The 19,694-nt window shown below is 60.1% G+C and overlaps 2 protein-coding genes across 2 annotated transcripts; one reads left to right on the forward strand and one right to left on the reverse strand.

Annotated features, from left to right (window-relative positions):
* The first annotated feature begins 8 nt into the window (after nucleotides 1-8).
* Nucleotides 9-9,022, forward strand: IPO4 (importin 4). The gene is given in 31 exon segments (XM_088024666.1): nucleotides 9-264; nucleotides 345-431; nucleotides 558-637; nucleotides 723-764; nucleotides 1,199-1,328; nucleotides 1,421-1,600; nucleotides 1,833-1,898; nucleotides 2,007-2,108; nucleotides 2,195-2,278; nucleotides 2,750-2,914; nucleotides 3,000-3,053; nucleotides 3,214-3,323; nucleotides 3,636-3,744; nucleotides 3,898-4,027; nucleotides 4,274-4,387; nucleotides 4,492-4,605; nucleotides 4,831-4,951; nucleotides 5,134-5,245; nucleotides 5,355-5,470; nucleotides 5,587-5,664; nucleotides 5,740-5,797; nucleotides 5,893-5,998; nucleotides 6,102-6,295; nucleotides 6,434-6,477; nucleotides 6,909-7,041; nucleotides 7,160-7,368; nucleotides 7,476-7,533; nucleotides 7,536-7,610; nucleotides 7,703-7,807; nucleotides 8,463-8,532; nucleotides 8,649-9,022. Coding segments are annotated over 31 exon segments (3,246 nt in total). The 5' UTR covers nucleotides 9-195; the 3' UTR covers nucleotides 8,780-9,022.
* Nucleotides 9,023-9,060: 38 nt separating this feature from the next.
* Nucleotides 9,061-14,974, reverse strand: REC8 (REC8 meiotic recombination protein). Its single transcript, XM_028114852.2, has 19 exons — nucleotides 14,596-14,974; nucleotides 14,450-14,518; nucleotides 14,157-14,299; nucleotides 13,982-14,057; nucleotides 13,748-13,868; nucleotides 12,785-12,869; nucleotides 12,343-12,422; nucleotides 12,011-12,101; nucleotides 11,826-11,898; nucleotides 11,658-11,743; nucleotides 11,432-11,481; nucleotides 10,935-11,081; nucleotides 10,526-10,592; nucleotides 10,271-10,419; nucleotides 10,025-10,073; nucleotides 9,703-9,769; nucleotides 9,491-9,610; nucleotides 9,311-9,417; nucleotides 9,061-9,207 (listed from the first exon to the last, which is right to left on the reverse strand). Exons 1-19 carry the CDS (start codon nucleotides 14,649-14,651, stop codon nucleotides 9,116-9,118), a joined length of 1,728 nt encoding a protein of 575 aa, XP_027970653.1. The 5' UTR covers nucleotides 14,652-14,974; the 3' UTR covers nucleotides 9,061-9,115.
* Between the last annotated feature and the right edge of the window lie 4,720 nt (nucleotides 14,975-19,694).

The following is a 19,694-nucleotide window of genomic DNA, read 5'->3' on the forward strand; positions in this document are numbered from 1 at the left end:
CCTGTTTCCGCGGCTCGGCAGGCGCGCAGGCCGACGGAAGTGGCGAAGCGGGAGCTCCGTGTGGGAAGCGAGTTGAATCACCCTGGCGACGGGAGGGGCGCGGAGCAACGCCCTTTCCGCCGGAAGCGGGTTTCAGGGCCTCCACGTGCAGTCCCTCCCCCCTCCCGACCCAGTAGCTGCGGCTCGGCTGCTGCCATGGAGCCCGCCCGGCTGGAGCAGATCCTGCGGGAGCTGCTGCTGCCGGACACCGCGCGCATTCGCCGGGTACGGGACAGGGGGGACCCGGCCGGGGCGAGCGGGAGGTGGTGGGAAAGGCCCGACTCTGACCCCGGGACTCCTCCCAGGCCACCGAGCAGCTCCAGACCGCTCTTCGGGACCCGGCCGCCCTGCCCGCCCTCTGCGACCTGCTCGCCTCGGCGGCCGACCCTCAGGTGAGGCGCCTGCCCCTTCCCGCGGAACGTCCCATAGTACGCCACCGGTCTAGCCCCAGCTTGTCCCCTGCGCCCCGCCCAGCACCTTCCTGCTCGGACCCTCACATGCGTGCTTCCTCGTCCCAGATCCGCCAGTTCGCGGCCGTGCTGATCCGCAGACGACTGAGCACCCGCTGGCGACGGCTGGCGGCGGAACACCGGGAGAGGTGGGCGGGGCCAGGGGCGGGGCGGGGCCCGGCGGAGGCGGCTCCGGGGCGGGCCAAGTACCCACACCTGCCACCTGTGTTCCAGCCTCAAGTCCCTGGTCCTGACCGCCCTTCAGAGAGAGACCGAGTAAGTGCCTCCCTGCCTCCTCTTGGGATCCTGACTGACTCCAGGCTGAGACCCTCTATGGGTTTCTGCCTTGCCTTTCGGCTCCGGACAGGGCCGGGGAGGGGGAAAGATGTCAGTTCTAGACCCAGGGGGAGCAAGGATTCTAAGACTGTGTTGAAGGCTGAATTTCATGAGAATGGGCTGTGGTGGTCTGCCAAACCCGAATCAGAAAAGTGGAACTGAAATCCAGTCTGCGTGAGGCCAGACTCATCAGATTACACACCCACCTTGCTGCTCCCTGTGAGCCACCGTCTTATGTGTCCCAACTTGGCAGACCCTCTGCCCACACTTGGAGGTTTCTGTCCTGGCCACCCCATGGAGGCAGGCCCAGCGTGTGCTGGGGAGGGTGTCGGAGGGTGATTGGGAGTGGGGGGGTCAATCTCTCCTGTTCGCAGGCACTCTGTGAGCCTTAGCCTGGCCCAGCTCTCAGCCACCATTTTTCGAAAGGAAGGCCTGGAGGCCTGGCCTCAGCTCATGCAGCTTCTTCAGCACAGTACCCACAGCCCCCACATCCCAGAGAGAGAGGTAATAGCACACGGTGGGAGGGAGGGAGGGACCAACCGACAAGCTGGAGAGACCACAGAGGCTTTTGTCTCCCATCCTCTACACCTGGACAGATGGGGCTTTTGCTGCTAAGTGTGGTGGTGACCTCCCGGCCTGAGGCCTTCCAACCCCACCACCGGGAGCTTCTTCGGCTTCTGAATGAGACCCTTGGCGAGGTGGGGTCTCCGGGGCTCCTCTTCTACTCCCTGCGCACTCTGACCAGCATAGCCCCTTACCTGAGCACTGATGATGTGGTGAGACATGGGTCCTCACCTGCCCTGGCTCCCTGTCCTCGGGCCTTCCGTGTCCTCATCCCTGCACGATGCAGAACTACCTCAGACTCTCTCCCGTTTGTCATCCTGAACACTTGAGAAGAGATACTGTGGGTGGCTGTACCCGGGCTCCTCCTGTGTCCAGGCTTTGAGGAAGCTGCCAGCTTCTGGGGCCTGAGATGAGTGAGCATGCATTATGCTTTTTGCCCTCCAGCCTCTCGCACGGATGTTGGTGCCCAAGCTCATTGTGGCCGTGCAGACTCTGATCCCTATAGATGAGGTGAGGACAACATTTGGGCAAGAGCTCTGTTGTGAGGAGGGCGTAGGAGCCCACGGCCTGGTTCACTGAAGAAGAGCATGGTAACCCTATAACTTGTTTGTCCGACAGGCAAAGGCCTGTGAGGCTGTGGAGGCCCTGGATGAATTGCTGGAGTCAGAGGTGCCCATCATCACCTCCCACCTCTCTGAGGTCCTCGCATTCTGTCTGGAGGTGAGCCGGGGATGGGCATGGCCTCTGCTGCTTGTTTTGCTGGGAGTTTCCTTGCCTGTCTCTGATTCAGGTTAGTCTCTGGGCAGGTGGCTAGAAATGTGGCTCTGGGTGATGCGATACGTGTACGGATTCTCTCCTGCCTCACTTTCTTGGTCAAAGTCAAGAGCAAGGTGAGTACTCTCTGATGCACATTACTGTACCCCTGTTTCCATCCTTCGCCTCACTCCTGGGACAATCTGTTCATCTCAGGGGTATCTTTTAAGTATTCAAAACTTGATCTGGCCTCACCCCAGCTCCTGGCTGGGAGTTTGGGAATCTCCTGCTAGACCCTTTGTGGCCTAGGAGGCTGGACTTTTTTTTTTTTTTTAAGACTTATTTATTTATTTTAGAGAGCCGTGTGCACACGAGCAGGGGGAGGGACAGAGGGAGAGGGAGAGAAAATCTCAAGCAGGTTCCCCGCTGAGTATGGAGCCCGATGTAGGGCTCGATCCCACGACCCTGAGATCATGACCTGAGCGGAAATCAAGATTGAACGGATGCTCAACCCACTAAGCCACCCAGGTGCCCACGGCTGGAATTTTTAATGTGAGTCCATCTCGGGAATAGATTCTCAGGGACACGGTTCCACCTTCCCTCTCAAGGCCTTACTGAAGAATCGCCTCCTACCACCCTTGCTACACACCCTTTTCCCCATTATGGCTGCCGAGCCCTCCCTGGGCCAGCTGGATCCTGAGGACCAGGGTTCGGAAGAGGAAGAGCCGGAGGTGGGGCTGGTGGGAGAGGCTCCCAAACACTTCGCTGTACAGGTGGGATGTGCAATGGGCAGGGGCGGGGCCTGGGTCGCTGTGGGGCAGAGATGGAGTCCAACAAAGTCTTCCTGTCGTTTTTCAGGTCGTGGACATGCTGGCACTACATTTGCCCCCCGAGAAGCTCTGTCCCTTGCTGGTAAGTGTGGCTCTGTCCTCCTGGTGCCCCTGTCCCCCGGTATGCCTAGTCTCCCGCCGCTGAGGATGTTTGGGCCATGGCAGGTGTGGAGGGCCGGTTGCCGCAGGAATGGGCAGACTTGGACCAGGGTTTCAGGAGAGTATGCCATCCGTTCCCCTAGATGCCTATGCTGGAGGAGGCCCTGCGGAGTGAGAGACCGTACCAGCGCAAGGCTGGGCTCCTGGTGCTGGCCGTGCTGTCCGACGGAGCTGGTGACCACATCAGACAGAGGTAGGTGTCTTTGTCCTAGAGTGAGGGTGGGCTGTGGGGAGGACCGCTACACGGCCCATGACGGTCCTGGTCTCTGTTTGCTGTTGGAGCTTAATTAGCAGAAGTGTTTCCCCTCACTCTCAAGTGCCCTGGTTTGGAAGCTAATTGAAATGGCCACCTCAGCTATAGAGACCAGGGGGTGGTGCCTACTGTCTGGTGGCATTTCCCTGGTTTCCCAAGGGGAAAGAGGAGAAGGGCTCAGCCTAGGCCTTTCCGGCCCCACCACCCCTCAGACGGCATCCTCGGCTTCTGCCCTCCCCCCCCTCCCCCCAGGCTGTTGCCCCCGCTGCTGCAGATCGTGTGCAAGGGCCTGGAGGACCCGGCACAAGTTGTTCGCAACGCCGCACTGTTTGCCCTGGGCCAGTTCTCGGAGAACCTCCAGGTCAGTGGGGCTGAGCGTGGGCGGCCCCCATTGCAGAGTCCCCACCCATCACCGGGGCCAGCTTCCCCTCAGCTTCTTGTCTTCAGCTGTCCCTGCCGCCACCGAGGGCACACCCCTGGTCAGCTGACTCGGGTCCCCTTTCCCCTCCCCCAGCCCCACATCAGCAGCTATTCAGGGGAGGTGATGCCGCTGCTCCTCGCCTACCTGAAGTCGGTGCCTCCCGGGCACACAAACCACCTCGCCAAGGCCTGCTATGCCCTGGAGAATTTCGTGGAGAACCTAGGTAGGTGATGGCCCTTGGCCATGCGAGGGAGGGGACAGAGCTGTTGCTTTGGATGAAGGGGGTGGGATGTGCAACCCCCTGAACAGCTGTCTGCGGTGGAGAGGAATGTGGCAGGCCCCCAAGGAGCTCTGGGCTGCATGTTGGAGGTCAGCCTGGGGGCAGGGAGGGCCCCGCCCCCCCCCCCCCCCCCCCACACCGAATGTGGGAGACCTGGACTGGGTGTTAGAGGCTTGCCCTTTCCCACAGGGCCCAAGGTGCAGCCCTACCTTCCGGAGCTGATGGAGTGTATGCTGCAGCCTCTGAGGAATCCCAGCAGTCCCCGGGCCAAGGAGCTGGCCGTGAGCGCCCTGGGGGCCATTGGTGAGGAGAAGGGGGTAGGGTCCCGGGTTTCCCCAGAGAGCCTGGGGCAGGTGGTCCCAGCGGTCCCCACTCCAGCGCTGAGTCCCTGTCCTTCCGTCTCCCAGCCACAGCTGCCCAGGCCTCCCTGCTGCCCTACTTCCCCACCATCATGGAGCACCTGCGGGGATTCCTGCTGCCAGGCCACGAGGACCTCCAGCCTGTGCAGATCCAGAGCCTGGGTGCGTCAGGGGCTCAGGCAGGTTCCCAGGGCCGGGGAAGGGCCGAGGTGTTCATGGAGCTTGCCCCCAGGGCGGCACAGCTGTCTTCTCGGATTGCTGAATTGCCCCCCCAGGAATTGCCCCCCCAGCTGCCGTCTTTGCTCGCCTACGGTTTGGCCCTGCACCCCTCTGGCTCCTCGTGGCATCCTAGCACTAACCCAGCGCTTCCGCCCCCCCCCCCGACAGAGACGCTGGGGGTGCTGGCTCGAGCAGTGGGGGAGCCCATGCGGCCCCTGGCTGAGGAGTGCTGCCAGCTGGGGCTGGGCCTGTGTGACCAGGTAGACGACCCTGACTTGCGGCGCTGCACGTGAGTGAGCCCCCACCCCAACCCCCCGCCCCTGCCCCAGCGCCTCCTGCCCGCCCACTGGACCCCCAGCCCTGAGCCCGGAACCTGGTCCTCTGGTTCCAGACCGTGGGGTGCCCCCCGGCTCCCCGGTTTTGTCTGGCTCCGGCGGCCGGGACTGTTCGGCTTCCACCTGTCTCCCCCAGGTACAGCCTGTTCGCGGCTTTGTCGGGGCTCATGGGTGAGGGCCTGGCGCCCCACCTGCCACAAATCACCACGCTCATGCTGCTGTCCCTGCGCTCCACTGAGGGCATTGTGGTGAGCGGAGAGCGGGCGGGCTGGGTCGGTTGGGGAAGGGCGGCCCTGGGGCGGCATCGAGACCTGCGCGCGGCTGAGCCAGCGTCCCTGCTGTGCCTCGTCTGGCCAGCCTCAGTACGACGGAAGCAGCTCCTTCCTTCTGTTTGACGACGAGAGTGAAGGGGAGGAAGAGGAGGAGCTCATGGACAAGGATGAGGAAGACGAGGAGGACTCCGAGATCTCAGGGTGCGGAGGGGTGCCGTTCCCGGTCTGAGGAACCCCGGTTTTGGGCGGGGCCCTGTGTGGGACCCGCCCCTGCTGGTGCCTGATCACTGGCGCCTCGCCCCCCCCCCCCGCTGTAGGTACAGTGTGGAGAACGCCTTCTTCGATGAGAAGGAAGACGCCTGTGCCGCTCTGGGGGAGATCTCTGTGAACAGCAGGTGAGTCTCGGCCCTTCCCGACACTGGGAACCCCGCCTGGGAGCTCCTGCCCCACGGCTGTGTGTCCATCCACAGCGTGGCCTTCCTTCCGTACATGGAGAGCGTCTTCGAAGAAGTATTCAAGCTGCTGGAGGTGAGAGGGCCAGGCGGCCGGAGCGGGTGGGCTCCGCGGGGTTCCACGCCGGCCGTGAACACGACAGGCCCGTCCCGCCCCTCCTGGTCCCGCAGTGCCCTCACCCGGATGTGCGGAAGGCGGCCCACGAGGCCCTAGGGCAGTTCTGCTGCGCACTGCACAAGGCCTGTCAGAGCTGCCCCTCGGGAGGCAGCACCGCGGGTGAGCAGGGGAGGCCGGGGCCCCTGGAAACCGGGGACGGTGCCGGGGCGGGGGTGGGGGGAGGCCAGGTCCTGACCGGGGCCTCAGCCGACGATGCCCCCAGCTCTGCAGGCCGCCCTGGCCCGGGTGGTGCCGTCCTACGTGCAGGCGGTGAGCGGGGAGCGGGAGCGCCAGGTGGTGATGGCCGTGCTCGAGGCGCTGACGGGGGTGCTGCGCGGCTGCGGGCCCCTCGCGCTGCAGCCCCCCGGGCGTCTCGCCGAGCTCTGCGGCGTGCTCAAGGCCGTGCTGCAGCGGAAGGTGAGCGGGGCGGGCGGGGGCTGCGGGGCGAGGGGCCGGCCGCCCCCCGCCCCCACTCCCCGAGCAGGCTTGCCCTCCTGCCCGTGAGGGAGAGAAGGGGGAGGGAGAGCCAGGCTGAGCTGAGCTCTCCTTCTGCAGACAGCCTGTCAGGACACTGACGCTGAGGAGGAGGAGGAGGAGGAGGAGGGGAGCAGGTGAGGGCCCGGACGCACAGTGGGGCCAGGCTGTCTGGGGGGATGTCCGCAGGGCAGGGATGGGCAGTGGACCGGGGCTTGGCCTGGGGGAGCCAGGGCTGCTAAAAGGTTGGTAATGGCTCTGAATGGTGCATCCCTGCTCCCACGAAGGCACCGGAAGTTCAGGAAAGGCTTTCGCGGGCGGTGGTCCTGGGGGCAGGCGGGGGGGGGGGGGGGGGGGGGGCAGGATCCAGAAGGGAGAGTAGGCGTGCCAGGAGAAAAAGCTGGGCCTCACACGAGCCCAGCCTGGAAGGGGCCAGTCCTGTCAGCCCAGCAAGCCTGGGGACCACCTGTGGCGGTGGCAGAGCACCCAGAGGTGCCCCCCCCCCCCCCCCCGCCTGTGGCAGAGCTAGCCACGGTGCTCTAGCCCCTGACCCGGCCCCGCAGGCTGAATGCGACGCCATGTTGCTAGAGCATGCTGGAGAGGCCATCCCTGCCCTGGCCGCCGCGGCGGGGGGAGACGCCTTTGCCCCCTTCTTTGCCAGCTTCTTGCCACTGCTGCTGTGCAAGATGGTGAGTGCCTGCGCCTTGGCCTCGAACCCCGTCCTGCCCGTGTGCCCTGTGCCTGCCCCCCCCCCCCCCCGTTCCCAGCCCCAGCCGGACTCGCAGTCCTAACCTTCCCCCCCACCAGAAACAGGGCTGCACGGTGGCAGAGAAGTCCTTTGCTGTGGGGACGCTGGCAGAGTCCATTCAGGGCCTGGGTGGCACTTCCGCCCAGTTCGTGTCTCGGCTGCTCCCTGTGCTGTTGAGCACAGCCCGGGAGGCCGACCCCGAGGTGCGGAGCAATGCCGTCTTCGGGCTGGGCGTGCTGGCAGAGCACGGGGGCCGCCCTGCTCAGGAGTATCCTCAGCGTGCGCGGGCCGGGGGCGGGGTGGGGGCAGAGTATCCCTGGGGCTCGAGGATGGGAGGTGTCTGTCTGTGGGCCTGTTCCTTGACTGTGGAACCAGATACTTCCCCAAGCTGCTGGGGCTTCTGTTGCCCCTCCTGGCACGGGAGCGCCACGATCGCGCGTCCGTGACAACATCTGTGGGGCGCTGGCCCGCCTGCTGATGGCCAGCCCATGAGGAAACCAGGAGCCCCAGGTGAGGCAGGGGGCAGGACCCAGAAGCTGCCTGCGGTGGGGGGGAGGGGGCGAGGGCACAGAACAAGGGGCCTGAGGCGTCTCTGCTTCCAGGTGTTGGCCGCCCTCCTGCACGCCCTGCCGCTGAAGGAGGACTTGGAGGAGTGGGTCACCATAGGGCACCTCTTCAGCTTCCTGTACCAGAGCAGCCCTGACCAGGTAACTCGGAGGGGGGCTTGATGCTCCGCTCAGAGGCAAGCTTGGCCCCCCTCATAGCTGACGCAGAGCCACAGCTGAAACTGCCCGCGGACGCTCCTGTGTCATTGGTTTGCGAGGGTCAGCGGCCAGGCCCGTCACAGCAGAGGGCGGGCCCCCTCTCACCACGAAGCGTTTTTCCCCTAGGGAGCCCCGTCCTCCCTGGCCATGTGCACCCTCTGGTGTGAGCCAGAAGCCACAGCTTCCTGGGCTGACTTCCTACAGCCAGGCTCCTTCACACTGTGTTCCACGCACACCCCCCGCCCCTTCCACTCAGAACAGCTCTGCTTTCTGAATGAGATTCGTCTGCGCCAACTAGCTAGGTTTGGACCCGGGTAGCCGCATTCCTGTGTCGTCCACCTCTGCCCTGCACCTTTAGAGACCGTTGTGTTGGTGGACCTCCTGAGTGTCTGGGCTTCTTTTGGTCTTAAGTTCTGTCTCCTTCAAAAAACATTATTCCCACCATGTTTCACGGGTCCTTCTTGGGTTTCCCAGTGGTCTTGGATGTGAAAGAGTATCACGCATAAAGTGTCCTTGGTGGGAGACTCTGCCTGTCCTTGGTCCTGGGGCCCTGGGGTGCTGGCAGCCCTGTGTCAGCCATTCCCCACCACCCCCGCAGGTTGTAGACGTGGCTCCGGAGCTCCTGCGCATCTGCAGCCTCATTGTGGCTGAGAACAAAATCCCACCAGGTGAGGGTGGCGGTTGTGGGCAGGGCCAGGGGCAGGTGGGGGGGGGGGGGGCGCAGCTAGCTAGAGATTTTGGGGGCCAGTCCTCCCCGATCTCTCCCTCTCCGCTCTCCACCCAGATACCAGGGCCTCACTGCTGCAGCTCCTGACATTTCTGGCCAGACAGCACACCGACAGCTTCCACTCGGCCCTGGGCTCACTGCCTGGTGACAAAGCTCAGGAACTCCAGGCCGCCCTGGGCCTCACCTAGACTGGCGGCTGCAGCCGGGCCAGAGAGAGCAGAGCCTGCCCAGGCCCAAAAAACACCTCTCAGCCCAGTTTCAGCTCGCGCCTTACCAAAGATTCTGGGCCTCGTACCCACTTGGAGTCTCAGTCCCGCTTGCTGCCTTATGGGGGTGTCTCTGGGGCTGGATCTTTTACACTGTGGGACAATGCAAATGGAGTCTTGACATCCTACCCTAATAAAGGCAGTTCAGTTTCTGCTTGAACGATAGCTCTGAGAGCTGGAAGCATAGAGAAACGTGTTCGGAATCGAGGCAAGCAAGACGTGTTTAATGAGGCCAGCTCCCTGGCAGTTCTGTCAGGGCTAACCGCAGTGGAATCGGGGCCCCAGCAGGATCAGGAGGCGCCCGTATGGCTTCTCTTGTTCCAGGCGGAGGATCTGTTGCGCTGCAAGCACTGGTCAAGAGACGAGGACAGGGCCAGTCGGTGGGGAGGCCCTGTGGTGGCCTCCGGCCTGGGTCCTCGCCCCCCACCCGTGCGCACACGTGCCCACACTCACCCAGGAGCAGGTAGAAGACCCGGGCGGCCATCCGGCGGGGGCTGACAGGGGACACCAGGCTGCCAAAGTCGGGCTCCCTGTTGGCCTGCAGCTCCTGGGCCACTGCCCTGTGGGGGTCGGGCGCGGTCAGCCGGAGCCCCAGCCTGCGCCCACCCCGCTGCCGCGGCCCTCGCCCGGCACCTGCACACAGCCTCCGGCGACAGCAGCTCGGGCTCCGGGGGCAGCTCCAGGGGCAGCTCCGGGACCTCGGGCACCGCGGGCAGTGCAGGGGGCTCCAGCTGCTCGGCCTCGGCCCAGGCCCTGGGAGGATGCAGGAGTCAGGGCGAGCGGAAGGGGGCGGCTGCGACAGCGACGGGGGCCACAGCCCTAGTGCACCCAGGCTGGCGGCTTACCACCGTTCTTCTGGGGGGACGAGGCTGACGCGGGACTTCTCTTCCTCGGCCGCCTCGAGAGAGAGCTCTGTTGGGGGGAGGGGAAGGGCCCGAGTGCGCCTGCTTAGATAGGAGCGGTCGGGACCTTGAGGTTCCCTCCCCCCCCCCCCCCCGCCCCGGTCAAACTGGATGCCACCACTGGGACCCAGGGAGGAGAACCGAAGAGATCCAGCTTCCTTATGTGAACTGCTTCCCCCTCTAGTAAAAACCAGCAGCAGTTAGGGTAGCCGGGCCCTGGGAGAGTGGCCACGGTGGGGGCCCTCTCCCTTCTCCAGGGGCCTACCTGCAGACAGCATGAGGGGCCCGCTGGGCTCCTGGGCCTCTCTTGGGACCTGGGGAAGAGAGAGTGAGAACTAAGGCCCCGAGCATCACAGAAGCACCTGGGGCAGGGTGACGCGGTCCCAGCCTGCCCTGGCCTGCGCTCGGGGACGGGATGTGGCCCCACAGGCTCAGGTGGGCAGCAGGCAGCCTGCCGGAGCTCAGGCAAAGCGGGCCAGCTCCCGAGGGAGGAGGAAGGGGGTGCAGTTACCTCGATATCGCTGATCCTTTCCTCCTCAGCTGCCACCTCCCTCTCAGCCTCCTCCTCAGGCTCCGGGGGTGGCCTTCGCCTGAGTGCTCCTGGGGGTGGCTGGGCACAGCGGGTCCACAGGGCCAGCAGTTCTGGGGGGAGCCAGCCAGCTGGGGAGGGAGGGGCGGCAGGGGTGGGGGTTGACGTGTGAGGAACACCAAGACGGAGGACTATGGGTTCAGAAGACCCCACATGCCAACTCCCACCACTCCTTACAGTGAGTTGGTGTTCGGAATAGCTCCATGGGGCTCCTGGTGGTCCTTTCGGGAGGCTGCACCTTCGGCTGCAGGGGGGGGTGGGGGAGGCAGAAGCCCAGTTAAGAGGGAGGCACTCCTCCCTGCCCTTTCTCCTCCACTTCTTTGCAACACTTTGTTCCAAGGCCTCTGACCGTCCAACTCTCAGGTTCCTGCACCTGCCTGGCACTGCCCACTGCTACGTGGTGCCCAGTCATGTGCTATGTGGGGACACTAAAGGAACGTGGAGAGTTGTCTCTGTGCAAACCTGGAGCACGTGCACTCTGGGGATCGTTCCCGGTGCCTCCCCAGAGTTTAGAAGGCCCAGCATGCGCGGCCTCGGGCCCTCCCTGCCTCCCTCCGTGGCCCGCAGAGCCTGGGGCTGCACTCACACACTCCCAGCAGTGGGCTCTGGTTTGCAGTTGTTCCTGGAACTTCTCCCGGGAGATCTGAGTCTCCTTGTCCCAGAACACTAACTGGCGGCGGCGGCGGCGAGCAGGTGGACTCCGGGGAGCGGGGGGCACCGGGGGCCGCAGCCTCTGATTGGGGAGGGGAGGCAGGGGCGAGACTACCCATTACTCCTTTTCCTGTCACCTTGGTAGGCTGCGAAGCAGGCCCCGCATCCCCACTCCAGAGGCACCCCGGGAAAGAGCTTGGGCAGGGCCTCCAGGGGCAGCTCTGACCTCACGTGGTGGGGTGGGGGAGGGCCCATCCAGGGAGCGCAGGCTGGATAAAATGGAGGGTGGGCAGGGGGCACCTTCTACCAATTTGTGCGAAGGCCTGGGGAAGGCTAGCAGTGGCCCATGGCTGGGGGAAGCTGAAGACGGATGAGCAGCTCTGGGAGAGGAGGGCAAAGGGGAGGAGAAAGCTTGGCAGGGCCATGACTCACCTCTGGGCTGAGCGGGGCCGGCAGGCGCAGCTCCGGCGGGGGGGTCACCTCTGCAACAACACTCTAGGTCCCGGCTCTGCCACAGCCCCCCCTCCTTCGCCCTGGCAGCCACCCACGCAAGAAGCTAGAAGGCCTCCCTGCTGCAAGTTGGAATACGGGGCCCTTGACTGCAGTAGCTGTGCACCTGTGTGGCCCCAGGAAGGCCCCAGGCACGATGGGCACTCACCAGCAAGCAGGGCCTCGGGCTCCCAGCCTACTGGCTTCACCTCCTCGGGGGCCGGGACCGGAAGTGGCTCTGCGGCCTCTTCCACCCTGAGGGGAAAACGGGCAAGAGAAATGAGGCCACCCCTCGCAGCACTGGCTGCCTACCTGGCCCAGGGGGTCCTGCCCTTACGGTGCAAGAGCTGGTGGTGAGAGCGGGGGTACAGCTCTCTCCCTCTCCAGAGCCCGGGGCTCCTCCTCGGCCTCTGCAGAGAGAAGATCGGAGCTCAGAGTGCAGGAGAAAGGAGACGGGGGCACTGCCCAGGCGCAGCCTGCCCGTGCCAGGGCGCTGACCACCCGGCACCGGCTGAGGCTTGCCTCGCCGTTCCTCTAACAGGATAGCTTCGTCTTCCTCAGCAATCAGCAGGTCCAGGTCTCGGCGGCTGACCTCTGGGAGGTCCCGTTCACCCTGGCAAGAGAGGAGGAGTAAGGAGAGGGGACGCAATTCCAGTTCTGAAAAAGGCAAGGGGCTCTGGGAGGCCGGGTCTGAGAGGCAGGTGGCAGGAGGCCCGCGGGGCGCTCAGGCTCCAGGCGCAGGGAGTGCTGCAATGAGACAAGAAGGCAGGACTCTGGGGGCGGGAACGCGAGGCGGGCTGGCCGGCCAGGGGCAGGACTCGGGCCTCAGGCTCTCCTGCGAGGGGACAGCTCACCTCGATGGGCAGCATGAGGATGGGCTCCGCCTCCTGGAGGGTGATGGCCTCTGGAGACAGCACAGTGACCGGGACCCTGTCTGGAGGGGCAGGAGAGTCACACCAGCCCCTCTGCTGCTTCCCAGCTTCCCACACCCACGCGGTGAGGCGAAAGCACGGACTCTGGAATCAAGTCAACCTGCATTCTGGTCAGGCCCCAGCCAGCCACAGGCAAACTGACCCTGGCCAGGTTGCTTAACCACGACGGGCCTCACTTTCCTCCTCTGGAGAATGGGGATAAGAATTCTGATCTCACAGGACTCCTGTGAGGCAGAGAGGAGGTGACACAAATAAAGTGCCCCCTCACAAAGGGCCTGGCTCTTAAGAGAAGCTCAAAGATGGTCATTCCTTCAAGTTCTTGGGCCTTCCTGGGCCTCTTCCAGGAAAGAGGCTCTCTGCTCACCAGGCTTCTTAGGCTCCATGGGGACTTCAGGAGGCGCCTCCTCAAGCTCTCTCTCCGGGCTTACAGCCTCTAGGAGCTGTCGAACCTTTGGGGAGGATTGGGGACAAAAGGAAGGGTTCATCCTCAGCCCCTGTTTTCCCACTTCCACCACCTTATTCAGACAACAGACGAAAATACTCCTTCACACTGCGGCCTTGTGACACCAACATGCGGTGAGCTCACTCGCCATCTGCTCTCCCTTCCAGCCGTCCCTGCCCCCATTATCTAGACCTTGTCCATTTTTCTGTGCAGGAAGCACTGCACCCTTATGTCAAGTGTTGTGGGGGCCAGAAAAGATTCTTGATCTTAGGGAGCCTATGGTCTAACAGGAAGACCAGTGTGAACAGGACCCCAGCAAGAGGCAACATAAAGTGTGAAACAAGGCCCTAGGAACGTGCTCAGTTCCAGAGCAACATTTGCTTCTGGCCCAGGATAGAGCCTCTCAGAAAGGAGTAACATTTGAGCCAGGTCTGCTAAGGGTATGTAGGACTTAACTAGTACAGAACGAGGGTGGCCATTACGGGGCATGGAGGGCTGTGTGCAGTGGGGGACCGGGGGGGGTCTCTGAAAGAAGCAGCAGCACCGTCTAAAGCTGGGGACGTGTCAGGACATGGATAGAGGAGGACGTGCGCAGGGAAACCTAAGGCTAAGGGATGACAAGGGCCTGGCTTAGAGCCGTGGCAGTGGGAACTGTGTGGAGAGAAGTTGGGACAAGAGCTGCCTCGAGGTTGGCCTTGAACAGACAAGTGGAATGGCTCTGTCTGGAGGGGTCCACCATGACAGTTCGCCAGCACAGACTCCTGCAGGGGAGAGCCGTGACTGGCCCCCTTCCCTAGCCCCAGTGTCAGACCCGCACAGACACAGCATTCCCCTCCTGTGCTCTCAGCTCGTCAGCCAGAGGCTTCTGTGGGGAATGAGCCCTACCTGAGGGATACTGAAGGGGCTGGGAAGTGCGGGATCCACAGACATCATCCCAAAAAAGGGGTCTGGAGCATCTTCCAGGGTCTCCATAATGGCCAGGCGGTTAGGGAGCAGCAAGCTGGGTCTGAGACAGAGAATGTGGGCTGTCAAGTACCGAGGCAGAGGGCTGACGCCAAGCAGGGAGGATGCCCAGCGAAGGCTGAGTGGCCCAGGCCCAGGCCCAGGGTGGGCACTCACAGCTCAGTCTCCACCATATCAATGCGGATCTGCAGCTGGGCGCGGTGCAGGCGCTCCAGGATGTGCTGGATGTCCTCTGCGGGCAGGGCGGGCAGGGAGGGCAAGGTCCTGAGCATGCCTCCCCTCGCCGCGGCCCACGCGGCTCTGCCCCATCTCTGAGCCTTCCCGGCCTTACCTACGAGGTACTGGCATTGTTGCGAGTAGACCCGGATCACGCCGATCTGCAGCTGGGCTGACAGATAGAGGGAGAAGCGGGGCCGAGGCAGGCCAGGCATCGGGGGCTGAACTCGGACCAGCACATAATCGAGGATCTCCTCACTGGGGGGGGGGGGGGGGACGACAACGCGCCCTGATCACCACCGCGCCAAGGCCCAGCCCCACAGCCTGGCCCACCCCATCCAGCGCCGCCCCCCCCACCCCGCCCCCTGCCCGCTCAGGTCCGGCCGCTCCACCCCTTCCCGGCCTTACCAGGTCTTCACCACGTTCACCTTCAGGTACTCCCGTTTCACCAACCGGCTGCCGCGGGTCGCTGCCAGCCTGGAGGGGGTGGGGGTGGGGGGCGTCAGGCTGGGGCCCCTGGGTGCCCCTCCCGGCGCGCACTGCCCGGCCCTTACCAGATGGTGGCGAAGCAGCCAGTATGGCGCTGAAGCACGTTGGGATAGTAGAACATCGTCCCGCTGGGCTTTCACCCTCGTCCCCGTCGGGGCAAAGGGCTCGGAGAGGCGGCACAGGGGCTGGGGGCGGCCCCAGAACGCCAGGTAAAGGAACGGATAAACACTCAGGTGTGGGTAAACAATTAGGGCGAGAAGTAACCGGAGGCGCGGACTGCACACACAGCAGTTGGGTCGCCCCTCTCCGCCGCCCGGAGTGGGTACCCACGCCGCGTGGCTGCTTCGAACTTACTGGGGCCTTCCGGGTCGGGTTCCAAGTTGGAGGAGCAGAGCTCTCCGAGGGCAGGCCCGGCCTGGGCTCCAGGTCAGGTCCCGAGGGGAGAGAGCGGGGGGGGGGGGGGGAGGCTGGATGGGGTGGGCGGAGGGGTTGTCCTCCGCAGGGGTACCGGGCTCCCGGGCCTTGCGCGCGGCTTGGGCACCTGCGGTCCCCGCGGCACTAGACCCCGCCGCAGGGGGCGCGCGCTCCGGGGCTGGGCGCCTCCCTCGTCATTAGATGGCGGCGGCACCCACAACAGCCAATGGGGAACAGGGCTGGGCTTGGGAGCGCTCCGTTCCAGGGCGCCAACTAGCCCGCCTTGGGTCTCGGCAACAGGGGTCTCCCGAGGCAGGCAGCGAACCAATCAGAAGAAGCCCGCGTGCTGCGGGGGGCCATTGTGAGGTGTCCTGACCAATGGGCTCTCGTTCTCGCCTCTGGTAACAAGGGTTCCTCGGTGGCACTTCTCTGCCGACCAATGAGCGAGGAGCCAGTCCCAGCCTCGCCCCCAGCAAGCTTGGCAACAAGGGCATTTCGACCACGAGAGAAGGTCGGGTCATGGCGGGGCCAACTACCCTGTCCGTTTCCCGGCACCTGACCTGAGGTTAGACCTTGCCCTTTCCCCTGAAACCCAAGTACCAAAGATTGGTCTGCCTCGGTGCCCCGCCTTGGGCCCGTCGTCAGCTGGGCAGGTGGAGACCGTGTGAGGTGGCCTGGGGGCCGCCGCAGATGGATGAGGAAGTCAGATCTCACAGGAAACATGCTCAGTCATTTCCTCAACTTGAACAACTTAGGCTGTGGGCTGTTTTCCAGTTGTGAATGTTCTCCCAGCTGAAAGAGACCTCAGCTTTGTGGGATGCAAGGCATACTTGTCCGCATACAAAAGCCATTTGGCCCAAACAATTCTTTGTCCTCAAGCCTTCTGCCTTGGTACAGCCCCACATTTGGCCTAGAATGCCCTTCCCAGCCTTGACCCCAGGGCATGCTTCTGCCCCTTTAACACAGCTCTTACTGCAACTGAGCTGACCCTATTTTATTTTATTCCTTCAGTCTACTAGCTCTTAAGATCTTTTTTTTTCTTTTTCAACTAGTTCCTGGAAACTAGCACACTAAACATTTCTCAAATGAATATGCAATGACGCCAGATTTACCACCACAGTCAAGGCTGACAGAGATTCCAAACCTAGTCCTTGTGAGCTTTACAGGGGTGGCTTTTACGGATGAGAAAAGAGAGGCCCATGGGACAGTTTTTCCCAGACCACAAAGCTCCCTAATGACAGCCTGGTTGGGAACTCTGCTCTCTCTCTCTTTTTTTTTTTTTTAAGATTTTATTTTATTTATTCATAAGAGACAGAAAGAGAGAGAGAGAGAGAGGCAGAGGAAGAAGCAGGCTCCCCGCCGAGCAGAGAGCCCAATGCGGGACTCGATCTCGGGAACCCCGGGATCATGACCTGAGCAGAAGGCAGACACTCAATCATCTGAGCCACCCAGGCGCCCAGAACTCTGCTCTCTTGAATTCTAGTGTTTCTAGTACCTATTCCACTGTGCTTGGCTAAATGAGTTTCTACATAATACAAACTGTTTTAATCACTGTACATATGTTGTCACTGTTTATAAGTTCATATTGGGGCACAAAGATCATAAAGTGGGGGCATATACCATTAAGGTACTTAGAACCTAGGGTAGGAGATAATAATTTGTTCATCCATCCCTCTGTTCAACAAGTATTTATGACATGCCTGCTATGTGCCATGCACTCCTCTAGGCACTGGAGATGGAGCAATGAACAAAACAAGTCCCTGTCCTCATGGAGTAGGGAAGGAGAGACAATAAGTAAGTAGACAAATAGAAATATGTAGGGGCGCCTGGGTGGCTCAGTCATTAAGCGGCTGCCTTCGGCTCAGGTCATGATCCCAGAGTCCTGGGATCGAGCCCCGCATCGGGCTCCCTGCTCGGCGGGGAGCCTGCTTCTCCCTCTCCCACTCCCCCTGCTTGTGTTCCCTCTCTCGCTGTCTCTCTCTCTGTCAAATAAATAAATAAAATCTTCAAAAAAAAAAGGTTAAGTGGTGATCAGTGCTAGGAGAACAATGAGGCAGCATAGGAGAATGGAGAGTAGTGAGGGCTGCTATCTAGGTACGGTACTCAGGGAAGTCTTCTCTGAAGAGAGGAGGCAAAACGCACCTACCTGAAGGAAGAATATTTTACACAGAAGAACCAGCAAGTACAAAGGTCCTGAGGCAGAAATGTGGTGGGTTCAAAGAGCCTGGAGCAAGAATGGTAAGGGGTGAGGTTAGGAGGATAAGAGCCACATCACAAAGACTGTGGAGGTCACTGTAAGGATTTGGGCTTTTACTCTGAATGAGTCAAGAGCCCAACGGAGGGTTTTGAGCAGAGGAATGACATAGTAAGATTTATGTGTTAAGAGGATCTCTACTGTGTTCAGAATAGATAGAAGGTGGACAATAGTGGAGGTAGAAAAGATGTAGAAGGAAGCAGAAACAGATGTGAGAGATGACAGTAGGTTGTTCCAAAGTGTTAGTGGTGGAAGCAGAGAAAACTGGTCAGATTCTGGATAGATTCTGAAGGAATAATGATGGGATCTACTGATCGATGGGATATGGGATATGACAGAAAATGGAAGCGGACACTATATAATCATAAATGGAACAATCCACAAGAAGATAAAACAATTGTAAATATTTATGCACCCAACATGGGAGCACCCAAATACATAAAGCAGTTAATAACAAACATGAAGGAAGTAATAAATAGTAATACAATAATAGTAGGGGACTTTAACCCTCATATCAATGGACAGATCATCTAAACAGAAAGTCAGTAAGGAGACAGTGGCTTTGAATGACACACTGGACCAGATGGATTTAACAGATATATTCAGAATATGCCATCCTGAAACAGCAGAATACACATTCTTTTCAAGTGCACATGGAACATTCTCCAAAATAGATTACATATTAGGCCACAAAACAAGTCTCAACAAATTCAAAAGCATCGAAGCATCTTTTCTAACCACAACACTATGAAATGAGAAATCAACCATAAGAAAAAATCTGGAAAGATCACAAATATATGGAGATTAAATAACATGCTACTAATCGACGAATGGGTCACCCAAGAAATCAAAAAGGATATCAAAAAATACACGCAGACACATGAAAATTAAAACACAATGGTCCAGGGCGCCTGCGTGGCTCAGTTGGTTAAGCGACTGCCTTTGGCTCAGGTCATGATCCTGGAGTCCCAGGATCCGAGTCCCACATCGGGCTCCTTGCTCAGCAGGGAGTCTGCTTCTCCCTCTGACCCTACCCCCTCTTGGACTCTCTCTCTCTCACTCTCTCTCTCTCTCAAATAAATAAAATCTTTAAAAAAAACACACACACACAAAACCCACAATGGTCCAGGGACGCCTGGGTGGCTCAGTCGGTTAAGCGTCTGCCTTCGGCTCAGGTCGTGATCCCAGGGTCCTGAGATCGAGTCCCGAATTGGGCTCCTTGCTCAGTGGGAAGCCTGCTTCGCCCTCTGTCTCCCTCTCCCTCTGCTTGCCACTCCCCCTGCTTATGCTTGCTCTTTCTCTCACAAACAGATAAATAAAATATTAAAAAAACAAAACAAAACAAAGAAACCCACAAAAGTCCAAAATTGTTGGGATGCAGCAAAAGCTGTTCTAAGAGGGAGACCGATAGCAATACAGGCCTACTTCAAGAAGCAAGAAAAATCTCAAATAAACCTTACACCTAAAGCTAGAGCTAGAAAAAGAACAAAACCCAAAACTAATAGAAGGAAAGGAAGAAGGAAATAAAGATTAGAGCAGAAATAAATGAAATAGAAAGTAAAATTAAATTTTAAAAAAAAGGATAGATCATGGGCGCCTGGGTGGCTCAGTTGGTTAAGCGACTGCCTTCAGCTCAGGTCATTATCCTGGAGTCCTGGGATCGAGTCCCACATCGGGCTCCCTGCTCAGCAGGGAGTCTGCTTCTCCCTCTGACCCTCTTTCCTCTCGTGCTCTCTATCTCTCATTCTCTCTCTCTCAAATAAATAAATAAAATCTTTAAAAAATAAATAAATAACAATAAAAAATAAAAAAAGGATAGATCAATGAAACTAGGAGCTGGTTCTTTGAAAAGATCAACAAAATTGATAAATCTTTAGCTAGACTCATAAGAAAAAAGAGGAATCAAGTAAGATCAGAAATGAAAGAGGAGAAATAACACCACAGAAATACAAAAGATTATCAAAGAATATTATGGAGAATTATATGCCAACAAACTGGACAACCTAGAAGAAATGGGTAAATTCCTGGAAACATAACTGAATCAGAGAGAAATAGAAAATCTGAACACACTGATTAGCAGCAACGGAATTGAATCCGTGATCAAAAAACTCCCAACAAAAGTCCAGGAGTGGATGGCTTCACAGGGGAATTCTACCAAACATTTAAAAAGCAGTTAGGGGTGCCTGGGTGGCTCAGTCATTAAGCGGCTGCCTTCGGCTCAGGTCATGATCCCAGGATCCTGGGATCGAGCCCCGCATCAGGCTCCCTGCTCCGTGGGAAGCCTGCTTCTCCCTCTCCCACACCCCCTGCTTGTGTTTCCCCTCTCGTCTTTTTTTTTTTTAAGATTTTATTTATTTATTTGAGAGAGAGAGAGAGAGCACATGAGAGGGGGGAGGGTCAGAGGGAGAAGCAGACTCCCCGCCGAGCAGGGAGCCCGATGCGGGACTCGATCCTGGAACTCCAGGATCACGACCTGAGCCGAAGGCAGCCGCTCAA

Source organism: Eumetopias jubatus, unplaced genomic scaffold, assembly GCF_037043125.1.
Source record: "Eumetopias jubatus isolate StellerSeaLion01/CBP00866 unplaced genomic scaffold, mEumJub1_p1.0 scaffold_7, whole genome shotgun sequence".
Taxonomy (NCBI): Eukaryota; Metazoa; Chordata; class Mammalia; order Carnivora; family Otariidae; genus Eumetopias; species Eumetopias jubatus.